Raw genomic sequence first — 23,583 nt, forward strand, 5'->3', positions numbered from 1 at the left:
GGCTTCCTCACAGCTCTCAGCATTGTTGGACAAGGGCGATGCTTTACTGAGTTGGTGCAAGGCACTATAAAGACAGGTTATATATATAACTCTCTATACCTGCTACAAAGCAAAGGGCAGCAGTCCTCTTCTGGGAGGTCAGATTCCCTTTAGGGGATATTTTCTCTGCTTTGGGACTGTAAAGCGCACTCCTGTAGCACCAGCAATGTGCCTGGCTGTGCAGACAAGACATTCCCATGGCGAATCCGGGGATTTGCCAGCCCACACTCAGGAGCATGCGGAGCCCCCCATGGCTGCGAGTTTCCCCCCCAGAGCCTGTTTTCCCATCCTCCCCCTCCTCTGCTGAACACACAGCCCTGCACACGAGTCTAGCATCAGCACGTGATACCAAAAACCTGTGAAAATGCAATGCAATTTCTTCTTCCTCTTCCTACACATCTACGCCATCCTCTCCATGCTCTGCTCAAGTGCATGTTCTGCTTTTTGCCCGTGGGAGGAAGATGAACCCCCAGGTACAGACCCCCTCTGCTCGGCACACGCAGGGTCTGTTCCCCACGGAGCAGAGCGCGGCCGGGCAAGGGGCGTCCTGCAGGCTGAGGCAGAACAGCCCACTCTGCGCAGCCACGCGCTTGAGCAGGAGCAACCGAATTCATAACATAAAAGGCCAATATTGGCTTAACAGCAAAAAATGTGTAGCTATGAAAAGCTTTATTGATTTGAAAGCCAAGGTACTTGTTAGGTCAGCAGTGAGACAAATGCACTCCTGGATTCCTTGTATTTAAATGACTAATTTCTTTCTTGATTTTTTTCAAACACTGATTTGTTTCTTAAAGGTATGTGGGATTAGCCTCAGCTGCTCCGCTCAGCAGCCACAAAGATAACCTTCTCTTCTCCTCAGTGTCTTCTCCCCTGCAACACGGTCCCTTCAGCTGGTGGGCAAGCCCTTCCCTCTTCCCTTCCTCCACCTCTTCCTTTTTGTGCAGCTGAATTTATCTTTAGGAACAGAAACGACAAAGAAAAATCGTGTTTCCCATGTTCTGGCACACATTAGCAATTGAGGCTCTAGGGCCCAGTGAGGGGATTTTAATTTGCTTTTAAGTTTTAGGCAGTGAAGTTGATGAAAATCAATAAATCATTAGGTTCACATATTTATAAATAGTTTTCACGCTGCTGTCAAAGTGCCCAGATGCAGATAATTGCTGATGCTTTCTGGTCTGCGCGTCACCGGGTTGGCTGTACTTTGCGCCTCAGAAAAACAAACGGGAATGCGAAATCAAGCTCCCGAACAAAACGCTCCAGCCCCGCTCCCATCTCCTCGCCGCGAGCACACCCCCCCAAGACAAAAACAAGAGCAAAGGTCCACGGTGCTGGAGGGTGAGGAGCTGCTGCGGGAGCCCACGGCGCTGCGGCTTGGGCAGGCTCACAGCAGGCACGGCACGGCACAGCATGGCACGGCATGGCACAGCACGGCACGGCGTGCCGGGGCCGAGAGGGGAGCGCTATGGCTGGGCACCGGCATGGCCATCACCACCACCGAGGAGGAACTTGCCTGTCCCAATGATCCTCTCAATTTTAATACTAGCGTTATCCAGCTCTTTGGCAAAGAGGTGCACAGCCTGCATGGGGTCTTCACAAGTGTCAGGGTCGATGTACGTCCTCCTGGTTGGTATTTTAACTGCAGGAGAGGCACAAAGGGTGCATGAGAGAGGCTCGGCAGAGCTCCTGCCTGCCTGTCCTAGGAAATGCTCTCCCAGGTTATCCCTCTCCAGGTCTGCCGACAGGGCTAACTTCCCACTCTTTTATAAGCAAAGCAAAAGACTCACTGTAAGGTTGCTATGAAATTTCTTGTGGGATTAAATTAAATCGCTCTGCTTCGCTGCCACAATCCCTGCTTTAAAGGAGAGCGGCTCCTTCCCTCCAGCGCAGCCCCCTCCCAGACCGAGCCTGTCTACCACCCATGCTAATCCTCAATCTCCAAACCATCTCTGTTCCCAAGACCTCTAAGAGAGATAAATATCATCGTAATCATAAACAACAGCCATGTTTCAGGTCCCCTCGATTGGCAACATGGGCAGCAAAATACCTCCCACAGGCACTACCATCTCCGGTGCAGTGAGTGACCCTGCCCGCAGCACATCCAGGGGAACCGTGTGGAACGAGGCTGACCCAGCTCACCGGAGCCCTGGCAAAGCTCCGGAGGGGAAACAGCCACCCGTTTTCTGAGGCTTCCTCAAACCCCTGCCTCACATTCCTGAAAACAGCCAAAACACGGGCCAAAGCGCATCAGCTCTGCCGCTGGCCAGGTGCTGTCGGGAGGCTGCTCGCCCTGGACAAGGCAAGGAAGGCGACGGATGTTTTGCATCAGCTGCTTGGCCCGTCCAGGACCAGCGCATGGGCAAACGGCAGAGCCCTGCTGCCCCCAGGAAGGGGTCACACCACGCCAGGCTCCCCCCTTGCACCCCAGCTCCCTTCACCCCACACCAAAAACCTCCGGCAACCTCCCCAGGGCTCCTCAAAGCTGCTGCCTCAGAGAAGCAGCAGGCTTTGCTGCTTCTGCGATGTTTCGGGGAGCAGAAGACCATGTGTACGCTTCACGGGCATATGCCAGGAATCAAATAAACTCATCAATCCCGATGTCTGAATTTCCTTTGACAACTGTTGTCTGTAAAATTATTGCTGCTCAATAATCAAGAGTAGCCCCAGAAAACAAAGCCGTGTTCTGATGTAGCCGATTGCGAAAAGCTGACGGAATAATTCATACGCCCCATGGAAAGCTGAAAGCATCCCTGTTCCCGTTGGCACGGCAGTGACCTGTGCGTGGGAAGGACGGACCCTGGCTTATGAAGCTGTCAAGCCCACCGTCCCCAGAGAGCCTTCGCTGCGCTGAGCCCCTGCTCCGGGATAATGTGGGATGACAACACTTCAAAAGCAAGGACTGGGGGCTGCTTTGTCGGGAGCTGGGTTATTATTAGCAATAAATACCGGGATCCCCACACAGTCATACTGGCCACGGTGGCCAGGCTTCACTTACAGTGGAAGTACAGCTCCTCGTCCCCGTCCTGGCTGGCTTTGCTGTACCCACACTGTCTGCAACGAGAATGGAGATGCAGAGTGGGGGCTGGGCAGCAGCCTCTCGCTGGCCAGAAAAGCCTCGAGCCGCAGCACACAGGGCCCGAGCCCAGCCCCCGGCACAAGGAGCCAGCCCCCACCACCGCCCCGCGCCCCCGACAGCCCCTGCTGGGGGGGGCTTCGCTTTGGTCCCTCTGCCCTGCCCCAGCCCCAAAGCTGCTCCCTCACCTCCTCCACACCATCATGCCGATTACCATGGACACCAGCACCGTCAGCCCCGCGATGGCCACCACCGCGATGATGAGGACGGGGTTCTGCTCGCTGGAGGCCACCGTCACTGTGGGAGGGAAGCAGAGCCAGTCAGCAACGCACCCTGGGGCAGGTCCAAGGCGTGGGGCAGCCCCAGCTGCTCCTCCCAGTGCCAGCCTGCGTCCTCCAGCAGGGCTGTGGGACAATTCACCCGCAGCACCAGGCTGCTTTTCACCATCCTCACAACAATTCACATTCTGGTTCAGTTATAAGAGCTCAAGCTGGTGCCATCGGACCAATGTACCGGGCAGTGTCACAGGCACGGACGGAGGAACACCAGCGCTGCCACACTGGGGTCCTGGTTTTGTTAATCAGCGCTGAGGAAAGGTTCCTGCTTATCAGAGGGACATATTAAAATTTATGGCTTACAAATAGTTTTCCTTCATCACATTAATCGCTTCCCTTTCTGCTTTTGCAAACAGGGGTATTAGAAAGCTACATTCTATATAAAATTTTTATTGGCTTCAATTCATTCTGAAAATGTCTTCTGTGTGGCAAATGGATGCAATTTAAAGCCCTGTTAAACACAATCTGTGAGAGTCTTACTGAGCCAGCCATCTCAGGGCTTTCATTTCTAGCCAGGGTGGGTTATTAAGCTGAAGCCCTACCATCTCTCCAAGCCCTCTTTTAGTCAGTGAAATAAGATGCTTCTGGACTATAGTTATGAATGGAAACTGTGAAAAGGAAAAGCCCCAGCAAACAACACCGGTGCTGGCTGACCTTATTCAGCCAAGCAGCTAACAAGCCAAGTGCCTCACGAGCCCCAACGGCAGCGGGGGTAAGCAGCCATCTCCTGTCCGGGGCACGCATCCAAAGCCAGCCAGCTCTCCAGGCTGGTCTTGCCTCCTCTGCTGCAGCCTGTGTAGCTGACCAGCCCATCCCTGCAGCACCCACAGCAGGCTGCACAGCTTCACAGACCCAGGCAGGATTGCACCCTCGGCTTACACCGACGCTCGCTCCCTTCCAGCACCCGTTTGGTGGCTCCATAAAAGGGACCTGGTGAGATCTGTTCCCACACCAACGTCACGCCAAGGCAAAACAATCCCCAGCCACGCCAGCTCTGCTAAGCACTTTCTTGGGCAATCTCAGTTGAAGAGTCGAGGCTCTGTCCCCAGCCTCTGCAGCGGAGAGGAGCCAGAGGCTGGCTGCCCTCACTGACGCTGCGCTGAGAAGAGCGAGGACAGACACCCCCAGGACCAGCCGGCCAGCAGGAGCAACCTTGTTAAAGTCAATTAAAAGCAAGTCCTGGGAAGTACCTGCTCTTAGACCCAGAGGAACGGGTGCTGCTCCACAAATCCAAGAGCATCTGGGGCAGGAGCAGCAGCATCCCCAGGACCCAGCTCCAAGACCCTCATGTCCACAGGTGCGCACGTAAGAGACAACGAGCTCTGCCAACACTTACACTCTGCCAGCGTCTCCACTTCAATACTGGGGTTGTAATTTCCGTAGTCCGGTGAGGAAGATGTCCGGATTTGGAAAATATAGAGTGTGCCAGGCTTCAGGTTATTGACCGTCACGGCCGTTGATGTGGTTTTCACAGTTGAGTAACTTTGATCTCTCTGATCCTGTGAAATAATGAGATACCCGAGATCTAGCTGGACTGACAGCTGCACCACGGAGCCGGCACAGCACAGCTGTATCTTCGCCTCGCCTCTGGGTCCCATCAGGACAGTCTATCTAAACATAAAACCTTCAACAGAAAGAATACATGTACTAGGTGTCTCATTAATAGAAATTACATGGAAAGGTCACATAAAATGGCAGATGGAGCCAGATGACGCGCTGTGAAGACAGGCGGAGGACGGGGCAGTGGGGAGCAGCTGTGCCACCCCACACAGCTCCTGCCCCCCCGCCTGCCCCCGCGCTGGGGCTCGGCTGCAGGCACCACCGGCCCCTTCCCGCTCCCGTGCTACAGCCACTGAAGCCCCGCGGTAAACGCGTGTGTACAAGCACATACCGAGTAATCAAAGCTGGCAGGTGAGTTTGCCAACAGTCTTGGTCCCCGGGATTTTATTGACTTGCTCAGTGACCGACTGATCCCTCTGCTTCGAGTAAGGGACAGCACGCTGGGCAGCCCCGCTCCCGCCGCTGGGGCGGGCAGGCAGGGTGGGCTCTGCCTGGCTGGCGGCACCGCTGGGCTACCCGCACTGCCTGCCCACGGCAGACCCCCCTGCCTCGGCTTCCCCGGGCTGGCAAAGCAAACAAGCCCCAGCCGCCCTGTCAGCTCCCACAAAGCTCCGCACGCCTCTCCACAGCCGCCGGCAGAGGCTGTTTGCTCAGCCACGTCAGATGCTTCCGAACAAGTGCCCTGGTGAGAAGACGCAGCCCAGGCCAGGGTTATCTGAGGCTGCTTTCCACCCGCAGCAGGGCCAGGCTGTGTCCCACTGCCCCTCTCGGACCCACACAGGCGTGCTGCACCCTCGTCACACTGATGCCCCACGAGCATCCCAGCCCTGCAGTCTGGCTCAGGGGCAGGCAGCAGCCGCTCACCGCACCACTCCCAGCGCCGGGGACGTTGCTGTGAAGTGTATTTTCCGTTTGATACGCTTTTCCCTTTGAATCTCCGTTGTTAAAGTACAGCTTTAAAAGCAAAGACTAGGAACTAAGTTGATTTTCGTGTCAGCATCAAGAGCCTCATTTCAGTGAATAATTGCTAAACTATAGTTTCAATTCTCTACCCAAGCAGGATGTTTCCTCATTTCCCATACCCTAGGCATCTCGTTGCTGCAGCCCATTTGCAAGGAATTACCAACTCTGGCTTCAGCATTTGCCCTCACCCACAGATTCCTCCTTTCAAATCTATCAGATGCTGAAAATCACATTAATATGAATCAGCTTCACGGTAGCTTGTTTCTAAATACAGAATGCCAACATGTCACCTGCACAGTTTGCTTGACATGTAATCAGTTTCATAACGAGCCTGAGCACACGCAGATAAGGTAATTTGTGGAACTGTGTCATAAACTGCATTTATTTTGATTTAGAGCATTGTCCCTGTTCTCTGCCCACCGGTATTTCTTCTAAAACTCTCATCCCACCGCACCTGTCAAACAACAGCTATTTTTAAAATTAAGACACTGTCAAAAATGTCTGCTCGTGGCCCCTGCTGTGTGGAAGACACTCATAGCTCACTGAAGTCATGGGTTCGGTGGCCCTCAGTCCTAAACCAGTAAAGACCACGAGGTCCAACACTTTCCCAGAGAGCAGGCTATGAATTCAGGTGTCATCTTGTCAAAGATTTAGAAACCCAGTACGGTTTAGCAGTCCCTGTCTAGCTGGCTAATGGCAAACACCCAAACCTCAGATTTCTAATGTCCTTGAAAAAAAGCCAACCAACGCATTAAAAAAAAAGAATGAATGAATGAAAATTATTAGCTTTACTCTTTCTCCCAGGGAGATGTCAACATTAGGACTGGATGAAATCTTGCTGCACAGACGGGGAGGGAAAAAAACCCACTAATCAACGTAAATTCTACAAATAATCCGAATTTCCTAAAACTTGCAGGAGCAAAATGCATAACACTGTCGGAGAAGCAAAGACCTTTCTGGCCGCCATTTGAAGCACTCCTCTTGCTTTCAGGTGCCAGCAAAATCTTCACAAGAGCACTGTCCACAGACAGGCTCTCCCTCCCCTTCCCACCACGGCACCTTCCCACGGGGTGGGGGGGGGCAGCACACGCAGCACATGCAGCACCCTGGCACCGCGCTCCTGAGGGGCAGACCTGGCTGGTGAGGGCAGCACTGGGAGTCAGCTGGGGAACGACCCATAACTGGAGCCGGTCCCCAGAGCCTACCTTCTCATAGTACTTGACCTCGTACTCGGTGCCGTTGGTGGTGGGGAAGCCCGGCTCCTGCCACGACAAGGAGACGCTCTTCTGCTCGACTTTATCCATGCGGATGTCGGTGATGGGAGTCGGCACTGAAAAAGCAGAGGGAAGCAGCAGGTGGCCACGGTGCTGCTGGGGGCAGAGCATCCCCCCTGCTCCAGCAGCATGGCCAGTAGCCCCCAGACCCCCCTGCACCAGCCTGACGCAGCCTGCCAGGTTGGAAGCAGAGCCCCAGGGACATGGCCAGCGACTGCGTGCCACCACGCTTTGGATGCTTTGGTTCTGAACAGCCAAGGAAGTGCAACCAGGAGATGACAGGTTACAAGGAATTTTATCTCTATCCTCTTATTCAGCTGGGCTGCGAGTCCTGTGTCAGCCCAAACGTGTTCAGCTGTGATAACTTCATTTCTGCTTCTGCACTGTGATGCCACAGTAAAAACGTCAACAATTTAAACAGCTGAAGAGCGTGCTGCTTCCGCAGATACCAGTTCCCTCTCTCTGAATCAGGACCGGAATAGGACAAACTCCAAGCTAGTGATCATCCAACAGGAGAAGACGGTGGCAAAATACAATGGCTTTGTAATCTGTGGACAGCTAGTAATGCTCCAACCAAAACCAAGCAAGAAATCCTAAAGGCACCCTCTGCCCACAGTGCTGCAGAGGGATCTGAGCCTGGGGAACATCCAGTGCTCTGAACCTGCTGCTAAGGATGTCTCTGAAATGCAAAACACAACCTTTGAGCAGGAGGGCTTGCAGGATGCTCCAAGGCTTCTCCAGCCACCCTGGCACAGGCTCTGCCCCACACCCCCCAACAGCTGGGGACACCGGAGAGCTGCTGCCCTACCCGCTGCTGAGCATGCAGCCCCTGCCCCAGCAGCCGCCTGTTTCCAGCTAGCACGGGCTCCACGCGGGACCTTCCTCCCTGGCACGTGCGCTCCCATTTAGCTCGTCTCACTATGCAAGATGCACTTGCCAACTATTCTAACCAGGCCTGGCTCCAAAGGAGCAGACTTCTCCCGCACGCGGCGGGCAGCTCGCTGTCCCCAGCTACCCGCAGGCTCTCTGCCCGATGCTGATGCCCTCGCTGTTTGCGGCAGCAGAGAAGGGTCTGCCTGCCTTATGCTGCTGCACTCAGCCCCGCTTCCCCAAAGCCTCCTCCGTGCCGTCTCCTCTGACCACCTTCTCCTGCCTTCAAGGGGCTGAGCTGTGCTCAGCACCCATGCGGCTCCTGCAGCCGACAGGCAGTGGCTCTGCCTGCACCAGGCTCCCTGCCTGCAGGCAGCATCCCAGCAGCTCTTCCAAAAGCCTCTGCCTCCGGCACCAGCGGGAAGCCAGCTGGACCTGTCAGACTGTCTGCAGCATCTCAGGAGCCAGCCAAGGACACGGCATCCCCTGCCCACCCAGAGCAAGGCAGCAGCGGCTCGGACGCGACGATCTGCCCACGGCCGGGGCGTTCTCCCAGCAAAGCAGGGAGGAAGGGGCTGCCTGGCTCATGCTAGGACATTGGTGTCTTTGCTGCAAAGGTGCTGTTCAAGAAAGACACTAAATATCTCAGCAGGGAAAATAAAGCTTCTGTTGGAGCCCCTTGTTCTGCTTTAGGCTGATCAGAGAGAAAGTTAGGATTGATTAGAAAAACTGACCTCCCCAGTGGCTGAACACATCGAGTAAGGTCTTCACAGCTATCCCGGGGCAGTGCCACAAGCTGCCCTGGTCAGGGAGCAGAACGTCTCCTCTTCAGCTGAGGAGAGGATGGGGAACAGCAGAAAAGCCTCCAGTAGCCGTGGCTCTGGGCCACCCAGCCTGGCCACGGCTGGAAGGCAGGGTCCTGCCTCGGGGAAGGGTGGCCCCTGGATCAGCCCAGTAAGACCAGGGGGCCAGAGCACACCCGGGCGAGGGGGCTGCACTGACCGATTCACCCACTTACACCGGTGGCCCTGCAGCAGGCACAGTGCGAGCCGCACGGGGAAATTGGCTGTTTCTAGCTTGTCCCGCTGCTCCACCAAACTGGGAATTTTGCTGGACCCTGATTATCCCACAGAGTGTCCCGCGGAGAGGAATGAGTCCCTGGAAAGTAAACTTGAGTATCTGTGAAACTTGGTATTTAATAAATTACCTAGCTCATTAATCTTTGCTGAAGAAAAAAGTCCCTCTGATGTTTTATTCATGATGGTTTGCTCCTTGATTCCAAGTCCGAAGGGAACCGGAAGGAGCGAGAGCCCCGAAGGGCAGCTGGGAGCCCCCGTGCTCGCTCCCAGCCCCTGCGCACATCCCCCTACTGCGACCCTGCCGTGTCATTTGACATTTTTAAAAATGATTCTCCGAGTAGATAACACTGGTTCCAGAGCTGACCTTTAAGGGGATATTGAACGGTCCGCTGGTAAAGAAGGAGGAGCAAGCTCCCCCCGGCAGCATGAAGTACAGCAGAAGGGTTGTTAACGCTCCCACTGGGCCATGCAGGATGTGACCCCAGGGGCGGCTGCACCACAAATCCGTGGCACAAACCCTTGCTGAGGTCTGCCTCCTTCTCAGGCATCAAGATAAAGGCAGGACTAGAGAGATCTCCACGGGCACCCACGGAGCAAGCCCTCCTGCCCATGGCAGGCTGCCAAACACTTCACCGCGTCCCGGCCTGTCGCGGGTTTGCCCACACTTGTCGCACTTGGGAGGCTGGTGGCTCCTCCAGCGCGGTGACCCTGTGGCATGTGGTGCTGCCGCCTTCCCCACACCCGGCTGCACCCCCACAGTGGCAGCACCCAGTGCGGCAAAGGTTCCCTCCTCTGCCAGAGACCTTCTGCCCAGCCGACACCGTCTGGAAGCCCCGTGCCTCCTCGCAGCACTTCAAGCACCAAGAATGAGTACGACCGAATTCGCACCAGCTTGGCACCAGCTTGGCACGCTCTTGCTCCAAACCCTGCAAATGGCTCCTTACCCCCACCAGAGCCAGGCCTAGGCTAGCGCAGGCTGTAGCACGGCATTTGCTCTTGGGGAGGAGCAGTGAGAATGATTTTCGCGTGTAAGAAGTGTTTCAACAAGAATAAAAAAAGAAGAAAGAAAGAAAGATCGATCCTCGGCTTCCTTCAGTCGCATAAACGTGCACTGACCCACGTGCACAAACAGCAATGCACATGGGCACACTCACCGCTCTCATCGCTGGGGCTGGGGGGAATCCCCGCCACGGAGCCTGTGGTCTCTGCTTCAGCGCACGTCCCTGCATGTTCCACGAAACGAGTGATATGGGCGGCTGAGGCCACTCTGACACTTAACTTTGGTTTTGCTCCTGTAAACTAAGTTAAGTGCTCCTTGCTGTTTTATATGATTCCCATTAATAAAATATCACACAGATGCCCTCCTGTATCTCTGAGCCGAGCAAACAGACTGAAGAAACCCGAACAAGTGGTCCTGACTGTTAACAAAGCCATCAGGAAAAATCACACTCACTTAGCGATGGGCTGTAGAGCAGAACTCATGGTACATGCCAGAAAAGCAGGCACTAGCCTCTAACATGTTTAAAAGGCATTAAAAATCACACAGACTATAAAGCATTTCACACTGTGAAAAAAATGTGTTTCCCATCAATATTTTAAGCTCCTCTAACATTGCCTCTATTCTGAAAAAGCAAACATTAAATTATTCACCACTCTGCCTGATTTTATAAACTCCTTTCCATTGTATGTGGGTTTTCTCCCGTTAATTAACCAGCACACCAGCAGAAAAGGCATCAAACCGGGTGTGGGCACCGTGTCCCTCCGCTGAGCGACCTGCTGCATCCGCACGCCGAAGGGGGCCCTTTGAGAGGGACAACAGCACGCACTTGATGACGGAGCTGGACCAAGAGGTCACGCAGCAGGGAGAGCCGACTCGGCGCCCACCCCGGCTCCTGCACCCAGCCGTCTCAGGGATGCAGTCCCACACCCCGAGCCGGGGCACGCAGGCACGAGCAGGGCACAGCCCGGCAGCAGCGCTGAGCCCAGGCGGGATGAGCAGCAAGCAGATGGACAGACCTTGCCATGCCCCCAACGCTCACACTGCCGTAGGTTATGTTATGAGCACTGCTCGCAACACCACCAGTTATGAACGCCCCCACGCAGAAAATGCACTGGGCGCTGTCCCGGGCGACTCTGGCCACAGGGTCCTTCTTCCCAAACCAGGGAAGCAGCCTCCCCAGTTACCGTGCAGCTCCTCCAGGGCTGGTTCCCCCAGCAGGGAGGGCAAAGACCCCCGAGCGCACCCCCTCGCCTCGGGGTCGGCTCCTCGGGCGCTGCCGCACCGCCTGTGCAGGGAGGTCTGCTGCGGAGGGCCTAATTCAGCACAAGCCACTTCTTCACAGTCTCGGGCAAGAGAATGCATTTCGGCACTGGCTGCATTATTAATCTGCAACAGATTTAAAAGCCCTTTAAGATAGGAGCCGATCCCTGCCGGGAATATAAATGACATCGTCCCAGAGCGTACATTTACATAGCTAATGCAGCTCTACTCCTGCAGGTAAACAGCTCCGTTCTCTCCTCAAACACTTTTATTTAGTCCCATGCTGGGGCCAGATTACAAAAAACACAGTATTAATTTTGCCTCCTGCAGACTAAATAGCATCTCTTCTTTTCCCCTGCAAATACAACGAACAAATGCTAATTCACTCTTGTGACTGCTGAAGGGGAAGGGCAGTGCAAAAGCTGCACTCAGCACTATATTTAGAGAAGCGGGGATCTGACAGCTAAATAGGGTCTTGTTTCTTTGTTTAATTTTTCCTTTGAATCCGCATATCTGCAACCAGAGCCTCCCTGCTGCTGCAAATTACTTCTGAGACCACCGCATCGCAGCTGCCCAGGACGTCGTCGCTGCTTCAGGCATCCCTGTGCTCTCCCTTTCTCCTGACCTCCAGCCCCGTCCAGCACCTCTGCCACGGGCTTTGATGACGAGGGGCGTCAGGGCTCAGGACTCGCCGGGGATGACACGCTCGGCACAGCGGCTCTGCCTGTCACCCGTGGCCCCAGCCCTCCCGTCCCGCTGCCCACCAGCACCCAGTGAGCTGCCTTCCCTACAGCCAGGGGCTCTTGCCTGAGAGGGGCGTTGCAGGCAAAGCAGGCTGAGAAGCCCCCTCCCCAGGGACGCCCTTCTCCCCCTTTGCTGAGAGGAGCTGGGCCACCTGGGCACCCGCAGGCAGAGCGGCTCCTGCCCGACACTGCTCCCAGCAGGGGACACCTTCGGCAGCAAAAAAATTTCAGTATTTCAAGAAACTTGCTGAGCCTCAGCTGCTCAGCTAATTCTGAGCCACCATCTGCATCCGGAGACTTGACAGCTCGACAAGAGACATTGATTTTGAGCAGATTACAAGATTAATTATGCCGTATTCTTTATGCGTATTTCAGTTCCTTCAGGAGCGTGTAGAGTTGAGCAAGGGGTTGAGATTCCCACTCGCCCAGAAGAAAAGCTGCACCAAACAGCCAAAGGTGCAAGGCGTGGGCTGGCGTCGCGGACTCGTTGCTTCACTCCTAGAGGACACGGCACTTGCTGCCTTTACCCACCCCTTGTCCCCAGCTCAGACCTGAAGCTCCAGGCGAGGAGGCAGGCCCAGGGCACTGGTCCCGCTGCCTGATACCAGGCAGGAGCCTCTGGAGGAACAGCTTGTTGTAAGACCTCGTTAAGCTCACCCCTCCCTAGCTTGTACACTGGCTCAAGAATAGACTGAGCTCAGGAGACAGAAGATCTTCCCAGAGCTAAATCCATCCCTGAACAGCAAAGATCCTAATGAGGAGTGACACCTCCAGTGAAGAGCAGCCTGCAGCACAGCATCCACCCAACAGATTCACAGAAATTACTACATGGGGGAAGAGAAAGCAACAACACGCGCAAAAACATTTGATCAAGTGGTGGGAAAATTATCTATAACAAGATCAAAGTTTAATCTCTTCAGATGAAATTGTTGGCCAATTCCTGCCAAGAGGTACGTGAGGATCATCTGTCTCCATTAGCTGTGGCTTGGCAAAGGGGTTTCAAACAAATTAACAACATAACCGCAGAGGAACAGACAAGGACACAACAAGCCAGAGCTGATTTTCCTTAGGCACAGCTAACAACCGCACAGGCTGGGTGCTCACATCCCCTCTCCTCCAGGAACAGAAACGCAAAATGTGGAAGGAGACACTTACAGTAAGAAATGATGCCACAAATCAGCACAGGAGAGAGATGAAAGCACTTTTTTTCTTTCCAAAGGATAGCCAATATTTGAATTACTTATTTTAAGGAAGGGTTTTTGTGAATGGGCTGAAAATGTCGCTTCTTTGAAGGCACTTTTTGGTGATTTGTAAATTCAAACTGCAGCTGGATCACAAAGCAGACTCGTCCCTTTGGAGCCCAAGCTGTCGCCATCTACCTCACTGCCATGTGGGGCCACGGGCTCCTGCAGCCCAGCCAGCTCCTCACCTCCCCACAGTACCAACTGGGGCCCCCTGGTTCATGCTGCAGGTCGGTCTCCATCTCCCCCCTCCTGCCCACTGCTGCCAAGCACCACGTCTGCACCACTGGAGCAAGCCGAGAGGAATCAGAGCATGGCCGCGGCACCAGGTGTGCAGCGCGTGAGGACGGTGCCCACACCACCTCCAGACCCCGCGTCCTCCCGGCAGCGAGGCCACAGACCCGGCCGCTGAGCGACCTGAGCACCCCAGAGGTGACACAGAAGTGACAGCGCAGGCAACTGTCCTTTTGGTGCAGTGGGGCCGAGGCAACGATTGCCCTCAGCGTTACACCGTACCTGCGAGGCCGGTGGAGATGTTGACCTCGGCGTACTGCTGCCCCCACAGCGGGCTGATGCCTGAGACGCCGTTGACAGCTGCCACACGGATGGTGTAGTTGACATGAGGCAGCAGGTTCACCAGGGTGACGGTCCGGTCCACGAGCCCCGTCTGCTGTGGCACGAAGCCCACGCTGCTGCCACACTGCTCGCAGCGGCCCCGCAGAGCTGCTGGGCAGCGGCCGCACCACAAGCTGTAGGTCAGGTCGCTTCGGCCGCCCGCATCGGCAGGGGCACTCCACTCCAGCACCAGCGATGTCTGCCGCAGGCTGTAGACCAGGTTCCTCGGGGCAGAGGGTGGACCTGGAAGCAGAAGAGTCTGCACACGGGTGCCCCGGGAGGAGGGCAAACCGATGGGTCCTCTGGGAGCAGCAGCACAGGCACCGGTGGCACGGCAAGAGAGCGCGGTCCCAGGCAGCCACAGCACGTGGCAGCACGAGGGGACACGGATGCATTGACACGTGTGGCATGGTGGGGACACCCAACGGAGGATCCCTGCAGGAGGGATGTGTACGCGCAGCGAGCCAGAGCTCACACAGCGTGTGACAAGTGCCTGGCCAGACCTGGCACCTCCCGGGGTTCGGCTCAGGGGACCCCCAGCGCCGGCTGCCCGCTGCCCCCCATGCTCGCTCTCGGGTAAAGCGGGTTTCTCATCGCTGTGCAGGCAGTTGCACCGCATCCATCACTGGAGCGGTTGGAGTCCAATCCAATTAACTAGAGGCCATTTAATTAAAATCTGTGAACTATATTGACTAAATGACTGTGCCCTAGTTTTACCAGGGAGTCTGCAAGCCCCACCACTCATCTGTCTCACCAGACTGCTGCCTCAGCCTGCACGCTCCGCGGTATAGGGGCAGCCCCTCCAGCCCCTCCCCACCGTGGCAGTCCGCAGCGCAGACCCCCCCAGCACACACGTGCCCAAGCGCGGCTCCCGTGGGCTAGCGCCCGGTGCTGGCAGGGTGCCAGGCTGGGACAGCCTGCCGGGACCCCGCTCGGCTCTGCGCCGCAGGACAGACACGGCGCCGGGACCCCCACTTCCTCGCTTTGCAAAGAGCTGCCGCTTCAGCGAGACGTACGTGTACAGGAGGCAGATGGTGGGTCTGACGGAGACCTGGAGTAGTTCTTCTGGCACAAACAGAACGTGGAGGCTTCCTCATGTGTGAAGCTGTGCTCAGGGCAAGGAGAGCAGAGAGGGAGACGGAGGGAAGGCTTGTAAAATCCAGGAAGGCAAGCTGAAAAGACAGAGAAAGGAAATTATGGGAAGAACACCACGAGGCGAATGAGGGACACATTTGAAGACTGCACTGCCTCGTTTCCTGGGACATCCTTTGCCTGCCACCAGCCAGCAGATACCGCCCTCCAAGCTACCGTCCCTGAGCACCTCCACGATCCTGGCTCCAAGAGATGTGCCTTCGGTCTGACCCAGAAGGGCCATTGGGACACTGTAGCTCTGCACTGACTTCCAGGCTGGGAGGTTCTTTCAGGGGGCTGGAGGAGTGGTCAGACATCAGCTGGGGCAATGTGTGAAGGGAGCCGGAGGGACATATGGGAACAAAGCAGCTGCAAAAAGATGCAGCATGTGGCAAACCCATGGCTTAGGGTTCAGAAACAGGTGAGCAGAACAGAAATGACATGGGAGCCACAGCAAGACTCAGCAACAACCCCAAAAAGGGGAGGAATATTCAAAACGGAGATGCTGGAGACCTTATCAGTCACCAGAGCTTCATATACACACCCAAGTCACAAGGCCATGTCACTGGCAGCTACAGATTTATCGCTGTGGATTATAGAGCAGTCACTGTGGGCAGCGAGATACGTGCTGAAGTCAAACAACAGTAGTACAAATTTGCTTTTATAGGTCATACTCAGGCTTACCTTACCCTTTGAAAAGTACCTTTGATACTCAAACAAGCAATTCACACACTGGTCAAGGATTTGCTTGGTCTTTCCTACAAGCAGCATGCAGCCTACAAAGGACGCTCCTAGCAGGACACCCAGAAGCTAGTCCTGCATGAGAGACTTAACACTTGCCAAGAACAACAAAAAAGGCTGCAAAACTCCACAAAGCACTTCGCAACCGCTTCACTTTGACCCTGAAACATCTGAAAGGGAAGCAGCCTGCACGCAGACACATGCCTGCCGTGGCCAGGTGTCCCCAGCCATCGGGGATGGGGCAGGCGTGGCAGCCCCTCGGTGCTGAGAGGTGACCCCCAGCGAGGCCAGCATGAGGGGCAGGGGGTTTTCTCACCTGGATTTCAAAGCCAAACAGAAGCACTCATGTTTTGCTTGGCTTCATCTTCTTGATGTGCTGCTGCTGTCTGCTACCCCTTCATCAGCTCCCTGAATATTTAAACTTAATCACTTGTAAAGTTCCTAGATGAACAGCTCCACTAACGCAGTCCCCTCTCTTATCATTTTTAAGGAGCTGGCTGCTGAGAGCGTTCCTTTTAATGCAGATTATTCCAGTGCACTCTGCTTCATTAATTTTTAGCATGATATAAAACTGGCAGCTACAGCTGTGATCTGAGGACAAAGCACTAGGCACAGCACAGGGCGGACAGGATCCTTCCCTGGGATGCTGGAAAGGGGTGAACCTTTCCGGGGAGGTTATTTCACCTACCACAAGGCCTTCAGAAATTCAGTGCCCTGTGGTCACACACGGGGAGGGACCGCAGCACCGGGGCTGAGGTTTGTGCTCCCAGTGCTCCCTCCATCCCTGGCCACTGGCACACGACTGACACTGGCTTGGCAGAGCTGAGAGCAGCAGCACACATGAGAGATTTTTGCTTTTCTTACATAACAGATACAGCCTTTCAAGAGCTGCCTAAAAGCCTCACTCCTTGCCAGACAAGATCTTGCGCTGTCATGTCACCCAATGCAAGCAAAGTCTGCAGAAAGCAGCAGATTTGGCCTCCTCAAGCCCGTTCCACTCATGCCCAAGTAATGAAAAGAGACTTCCTTGTATCTGGAATGGAAATTGCAACTTTTCAACCGGTGTCAACTCAACATTACATTTCCATAGCAAAACTGAAGAGTTAAATTGTTAAAATGGAAAACAAAACAAAACAAAAAAACCCACAATTTTTTAAAAAATGAGGGGACCAAAATTACCAGATGATTCCTGGGCTCCTCCCGGCTGCGGTTCCTAGCTAAACTGGACAAGACAACACGTTTCAGCACATGTGCAGTCATCCAGACACAAAGGCCAGTGGGCTCTGGCCAGCTGAGCTTGTGACCAAGCTGGACATCAGGACCCACAGTGGTCACTGGAGACACACAGGCATTCCTTGCCTGCCTGACCTGCCTGCGACGTGGGCACTGGGCGAGGTGATCCATGTGCCAGGAGTCCTCGTTGCCCTCACTGGCTGCAAGGGGAACCCAGATGCCTTCATCCACCATCAGTGCTGGCCAGACAGCTGGAGCATCCGCTCCCAAGAGGTGCTAGAGGAGGGATTTCTAGGAAAACATGCATTTCTAGGAAAACATGCATTTCTAGGAAGAAGAATCAACATTTGCTCCTTCATCTTGCAACTCTCAGCAACAGCCGCTGCCAGTATGGAACTGGTGAGCCCGTGGCTCTGCAGCCACCTCTCCTGGCTCACAGTCTGCACACCTCCAACACCACATAAAGCTAGCCCTTAAAAGCATGGGCTCGACAAACGCAACAGAGAAAGAAGATTAAGACAGCGAGCCACAATGCATAGTAAATGCCATTCCCTACCTAGGGTGCCAGATAAACCAGGAAAAACCAGCAAATGTTTAAATTGCTCCCAAAACTTCAAACTTCCTCTTTCTATTTGAGAAACCAAACCAAAACCAGTGTTACGTTCACATAACGGAGACATAGATTGTTTTTGCTTTTATTTAGGCAGCACGGACCACAACACAGGGCAGAAACATCACCAGCGCCCTGCACACAGCATGCAGTGCTCCAGAGAGCAGCAGCCCGAGAGCACATCCTACCGCACCGGAGAAGGCAGCCCCATTCCAGCAGGGAAACCCAGCGCGCGCTGAGCCCTCGGAGGTCCCTGCTGGAAGGGCCACCGACAGCGAGCCAAACACCGCCCGTGCCGGGAATCGGCAGAGCCCTGACCCCACGCTGCCCGCCCAGGGCTCACGCTGCCAGAGCCAGGCCCTCTCCCGGCAGCTGGAGGGGATGGGGACACACGCCCAAGGAGCAGAGCCAGGATGGGTGCTCGCGGGATTCAGTGCTGTGCATCAGCTGCAGTCCCCATCAGCTGTGGCTCCAGCTCGAGCTCATCCCTCCACACGGGGAAAAGCTGATCTCATTACGGCATCAACGCCTGAACACTGGTGCGAGATTCCTGTTCGCACCCTCTGTCAGGCAGGACAGAAAAATCAATCTTGTTTACAAACTTGATGGGACCTGAGCACTAAACCCAGCACACGCTTCCTTGGATTTAAAGGCGAGCCTGACAGTCACATAAATTTGACATCTCGTTGCAGGAAATTGAACGTTTTCAATTAGAAGCATCTTTCAGGCTGTTCCTCCCCGTTTCCCAATGGCTAGAAGTGCCTTCACAAGAGTGTCTGTCAGAAGAGATGTCCGTTAATAACTGGCATTACAAACGCCTCGATTTGCATTTCCCAGTAACACAGGCACCACGACCCTGTGCGAGCGCGTCCCACGAGAAGCCTGGGTGCAGCTCTGCCGGTGGGCTTGCTTGTTAATTTTATCCCTTGTTTGTCTGAATCTTACACTTGAGAAGAACAAAAGTGCCCCAGGACATGTGACGCATCATGTGTGCATCTCTGTTTCTTTTCTCAGATAAACTCCCACCCTCTTCCACCTCATCCTACAAGTGTTTTTCTTGGTCCCCAGCTGGCTTAGGTGTCCCTGTTATTTCGCAGTGCTCATTTTTGCAGTGGGTATGTGACAGCTCTAAAGAGATCAGACCATCAATTTATAAAATGAAATTCTCTTTTTTGTACACTATTTTCTATCCTATTCCTTGTCTTCTGGTGCTACCGCAACATAATTATTAAATAATAAAATTCAATATTACATTCTCCTAGAGCCAAAGAGAAGCAGCTGGATGGGTCAGGCAGATTAATTGCCTCTCTCCAGCTCCATCATCGCTGCCCACACAGGCTACTCCTTGTTCACCAGGCATGCCTTATTCATTTCACTGACAGAGAGAGCGCATTCCCTCCTTGATATAACACTGTATGCACACACGATCAGACTAGCAGCAGAACAAGCAACATTGATTTGTGCTGCAGCCTGGCAGATTACCCGGCATGACGCACCCACGGGAAAGGTTTCTCTCTCACTGACTCATCTGCCGCAGCTCCTCGGACAAGAGCGGATGGCTCTATCAAGAGGAGAAGGCAACATCCTCTCTCATGCTTAGGCTGTGCCACAGGGAGAGCAGGGGCAATTGAGGATGCAGGGCTGAAAAACGCATGGTTTCCTACTCAACTGGCATGGGACAGCTTCAATTTCCTCCTCGCCCAGCAGTTCAGACATCTCCAGCTCACAGCACCATGAAGCCTGCCAACTACATTTTTCCATCAGCAGCAACTAGGCATAACCTTCCTCTCCAGCCAGAGACTCAGTCACAGCTCCGAAGATGCTGAAGCTTTTCCTTCACCAGTGAGGATCTCAACATTTGCTAAGCCACAGTTAGCTGCGTGTTCAAATCTTGGCTTAAAAAATGGCAGAAGAGATTAATCGGCAAAATGCACCCGAGTTTGAGCAGCTTTATCGTGTTAATCGATGAACGGTGGTTGGAAGCGATTCACTAAGGGCATGCAGCAGCACAACCTGAGTGCAGGGAACAGGCTGTGTGAGCTCCAGGGTTGATCATAGGCGCTGTTCAAGTGAAGCATGGTCAAGATTTTGCATGCAGCAGTTATTAATCACCCTGGCAGTATTTACCAGCTGGTCAGCAACCTTTTTTGCTTTGCACTTACGACACCCACCGCTGCAACATTAAACATTAAATTAACCTTTGTTTTGGTTTTGAACTATGGGAACGTTAACCACACTGACAAGTGGGAAGCTGGGACAGAACAACTGTATGATTTGCACGAAGCCAACAGGACACTCAGGGCCAACAACAGGACCCAGGTCTCTGGAGGTCCAGCCCACACACCAACTGCACAATGAAAGGCAAAAGCTGACCCATAAGGATCCACAGCTTTCCTCTGTAAGTGCTCTGCATGCTGGTTCCCACACAACTGGCTTTTAAGCAAATGAGAGCGAAGACTGAACGCTATTCCAGCAGCCACTTGGACGGGCGCTGCTCGTGCCAGCACTCTCCCACGGGGCAGCTGAGCTCTGTGCACAGCTGCCGGCCGGGGAGCATCCCTTCCCCACAGACTCACTGCTTCCACGTGCAACCTTGCCACGAGCAGGGCTGAGCAGCACCTCCCTGACCAACTGCACGGGCAGGGCAGCAACTCACCACTTAGGGAAAAGGCAATGTTCTTTAGAAGAGCAGACAGCCTGGGTGAGCGAGTGAAGGTGCAATCCTGTAACTCTGGCAAGTTTTAAGGCAATTCCCCCGCCACCACCTGTCCCAGGGACTGCACGCCTGGGGACCAGGTAGCTGTGCCCCTGGGGAGATGCGGCACGTCTCAGCAGCAGTGGGAGGAAGGCAGGACCCCCCCTGTGCCAGCTCAGTGAAGAAGTCTGTGATGGAAATGCTGCAGAAGCAAATTCCACTTCCACGGTGGAAGCCGGCGCAGAGGCTCTCCATCTCGGCTGCGCAACTCTCAGCTGCTCAGCTGAGTCCAACGCGACTTTCCCGCACCCGTACACAGCGTTGGTCCCGCTGCCAGCTGAGGCAGTGATGCCCCATCCGTGCCCGACCTTGCACGAGTGTCCAGCTGCTCTGCACCAGGTAGCTGCATCAGCTGCGGCATCTTTTGTAAATTCTGCATGGGTTTCAACAGGCAAACGTGAGCATTCACCAACGCTGCCCCAGACACAGCACTGGGTCCAGTAAAACGAAACATCCATTTCCTGCAACTTACATGAGTGTCTTTAATTAAAACGTGTTCATCACTTTGCAGAGAGGAACGGGTCGAGACCTAAGTAAATACTGAAGCTTAGAATAAAATACTAGAGAATGAGCACAGAGGGAAGATTAAACACTAAGCTGAAAATGCTTCATATGATGGATTTAGGAATAAAACTACTTAACCCAGACAAATACATGTTAATACAAAATCAGGCAAAACCCATCAAACACCCTCCCTGCCTGACGCTGTAGCTGGAAAAAATGCGTGTGCAACGCGTGTGTTCCCTTCTCTGCATCCCCAGTCGCACCGCGCTGTGCCACAGATGGAGGAGGACTGGCCTGGGGGTCCCACCTGGGGTGCAGCTCAGGAGGACCCTTCTAGAGACCATTTCAGGATGCTGCTCCGGGTCTGCGCTTCTCAGGCCACCCGCATCAAACCAGCGACAGACATCGGCACGGCGTCCGCTCGCCTTCGGCCACAGTCCCCCTTCCCCTCCTGGACCGGGATGTGGCTATGGACCACCACAACCCCCGCACCCAGGCCATGCGCCATGCAATGGTGACGCTGCTTCTTAAGGAAAACATTATTAACAATCCTGTCCATATCTGCATCATTTCTGTTAAGAGCGACCACGCCAAGGCACAACGCACAGCCCGGCAGCGAACCCACCGCCAGGCGCAGCAGGACGGCAGCTGCACACCGGCACCAGCCTCAGCACCTGGCAAAGACCACGGCCTTGGGTCGGCTCCTCCAGGCACCAGCAGGGCAAACCCCTTGCTGGCTGTGGAAGGCATTTGCTGTCTCAGCAGCGAGCTCCAGCACACTCCTCCTTGCTGCCTGGTATCATTTTCTTCCTGTCAGTTTGCTGTTTACACCCTCCTCAGCATTTAGCCTTAATGATTTTGATGGGTTCTGCTTTTTTTTTTTTTCTTCCCCAAATTGTCTCGGGTCAGCTTGTTGACCCACAAACCTTGCACATATCTTCAAAGAAAGAAGAAGAAAAAAAAAAAAAAACCAAACCAAAAAAAAACCCCACGAAGGACACTGCCTGCGTTAGCACAATTGAACTTCTTCATGTTGCTGAACTCCTGCAGATAGCAGAATAGCCATGTGCGTGCCAGCATGAATCAATAACGCCTGCAGTTTCACTCAAAATGCCTATACAGTCATTTATAATTAACATTACAACTTGGTTGTCTTCCAAAATCAATTCCTTTCCATTTTTTGTCATGAAATTGTATTTGACAAAGTTCATCTGCTTTTAACGCGTGTTAATTTTCTCTGCTGAAGCAGGCATTCATAAAAATGCTATTTAGGAAAGACAGCAGCTAGGGGAAGCAAGTGGCCAGCTCCAAGGGGGTGCTACAGCAAGAACCATTACAGCACCCAGGGGCTCAGGCACCTGGCAGAGCGACAGTCCCTCCCGGCAAAGGACAGCCTCGGGGCACAGGGACCCCCCGAGCTCCGAGACCTGCATCCAACCCCCACCCCAGCAATGGTCAGACTGGCAACTGCAACCATCAAAATAGGATGGGGAAAAACTCTACACCATACTTATTAGGGTCTCAGCTGGGTTGGTGTCCAAACTGGAAAGCACTCCTCCTCGGGCAGGGTGGCCCCTCCGAGAGCCTCCTGCAGGCAGCTCAGCCCCGACCCTCTGCCCAGCGCAGGAGGACGCGGAGCATCCCCCTCCCCAGCCCCTCCATGCTCCTGCCCCGCCAGGCTTCTGCTGGCGTCTCTCTCCAGCCCCGGTGCTGCTCTTCCCGGGGTCACTCCTTCCAACACGGCAGTCCAATTTCACTTGAGAAGTGCTGATTGTACACAGCCCCCCGCAGAGCCCCCCGCCTGGTGCACAGCGGGCTGACCCCCAGGAGCACAGAGGACAACCCGAGGCACGCTAAAGGTCTGCACCAGCCTCTTTGGGCACCTCTGCTGCCCATGGCACGGGCCACCAGTAAATGGCACATGCCACGTACTGCATCAACATCCATCGCTCGTGTCTCTGCAAACTCACTGTTATCATCAGTCAAATAAAACATGGAGTTGTTCTCAAGGCCTCTCTCTCCGGAGCTATCACTACCGCTGACCCCTCCCCAGCCCAGGCTGGCACATCCAGCCTCCATCTGTCTTAATCCCATCGTCAAGCCAAGCAAGTCACAGTTTATTATGTTCCAAACATGTCACCAGCACTTAAGAGGAGAGGTGCTTCACGCCAGCCCGGCAGGCCCCCAGGAGGACCAGACAGATCAGCATCAGAGCGGGTACCCTGGAGGGACGGCTGTCAGTGAGCACCCACAGAGAAGGACAAGTTGCCCAAAACCAGACAGGGCACCTTGTGGAAAACACATCAAGAGAATAAAGTTTCAGCAGTGTATTGAGCTGGTCAAAGAACCTTGTCAACAAACATCCTCAGGTAATAGAGAGGCTCCTGTCTTCCCCTTGCACGCTAGGTTTGCAATCTTGCCTTGTCTTATTGCAAAAACTGTAATCGATACTTTGTCAGCAGAGAGCGATGCTGTCGCAGAGCCCCACTGTGAAGAAGGGAAAGAAATCATGTCCAATCTCCGCACCCATGCAAGAGGGGCAAAGTCAGCACAAGGGAGC

General features: G+C 54.3%; 1 protein-coding gene across 3 annotated transcripts in view; it reads right to left on the reverse strand.

Moving 5' to 3' along the window:
- EPHA10 (EPH receptor A10) overlaps nucleotides 1–23,583 on the reverse strand; it is a 44,597-nt gene that overhangs the window by 9,585 nt on the left and 11,429 nt on the right. For 2 of the 3 annotated variants that reach the window (XR_008746624.1, XM_055800375.1), the window contains exons 4-10: nucleotides 15,066–15,221; nucleotides 13,951–14,292; nucleotides 7,173–7,297; nucleotides 4,781–4,943; nucleotides 3,298–3,406; nucleotides 3,032–3,087; nucleotides 1,550–1,675 (exon numbers count right to left, since the gene is read on the reverse strand). Coding sequence is in view for 2 of the 3 variants with exons in the window: in XM_055800375.1 (XP_055656350.1) it covers nucleotides 1,550–1,675; nucleotides 3,032–3,087; nucleotides 3,298–3,406; nucleotides 4,781–4,943; nucleotides 7,173–7,297; nucleotides 13,951–14,292; nucleotides 15,066–15,221 (1,077 nt within the window). In the remaining variant the exon portion in view is untranslated. Of the gene's footprint in view, nucleotides 1–691; nucleotides 994–1,549; nucleotides 1,676–3,031; nucleotides 3,088–3,297; nucleotides 3,407–4,780; nucleotides 4,944–7,172; nucleotides 7,298–13,950; nucleotides 14,293–15,065; nucleotides 15,222–23,583 lie in introns of those variants that run through there. The other variant, XM_055800376.1, reaches the window with a different exon arrangement.

Source organism: Falco peregrinus, chromosome 3 (assembly GCF_023634155.1).
Source record: "Falco peregrinus isolate bFalPer1 chromosome 3, bFalPer1.pri, whole genome shotgun sequence".
Taxonomy (NCBI): Eukaryota; Metazoa; Chordata; class Aves; order Falconiformes; family Falconidae; genus Falco; species Falco peregrinus.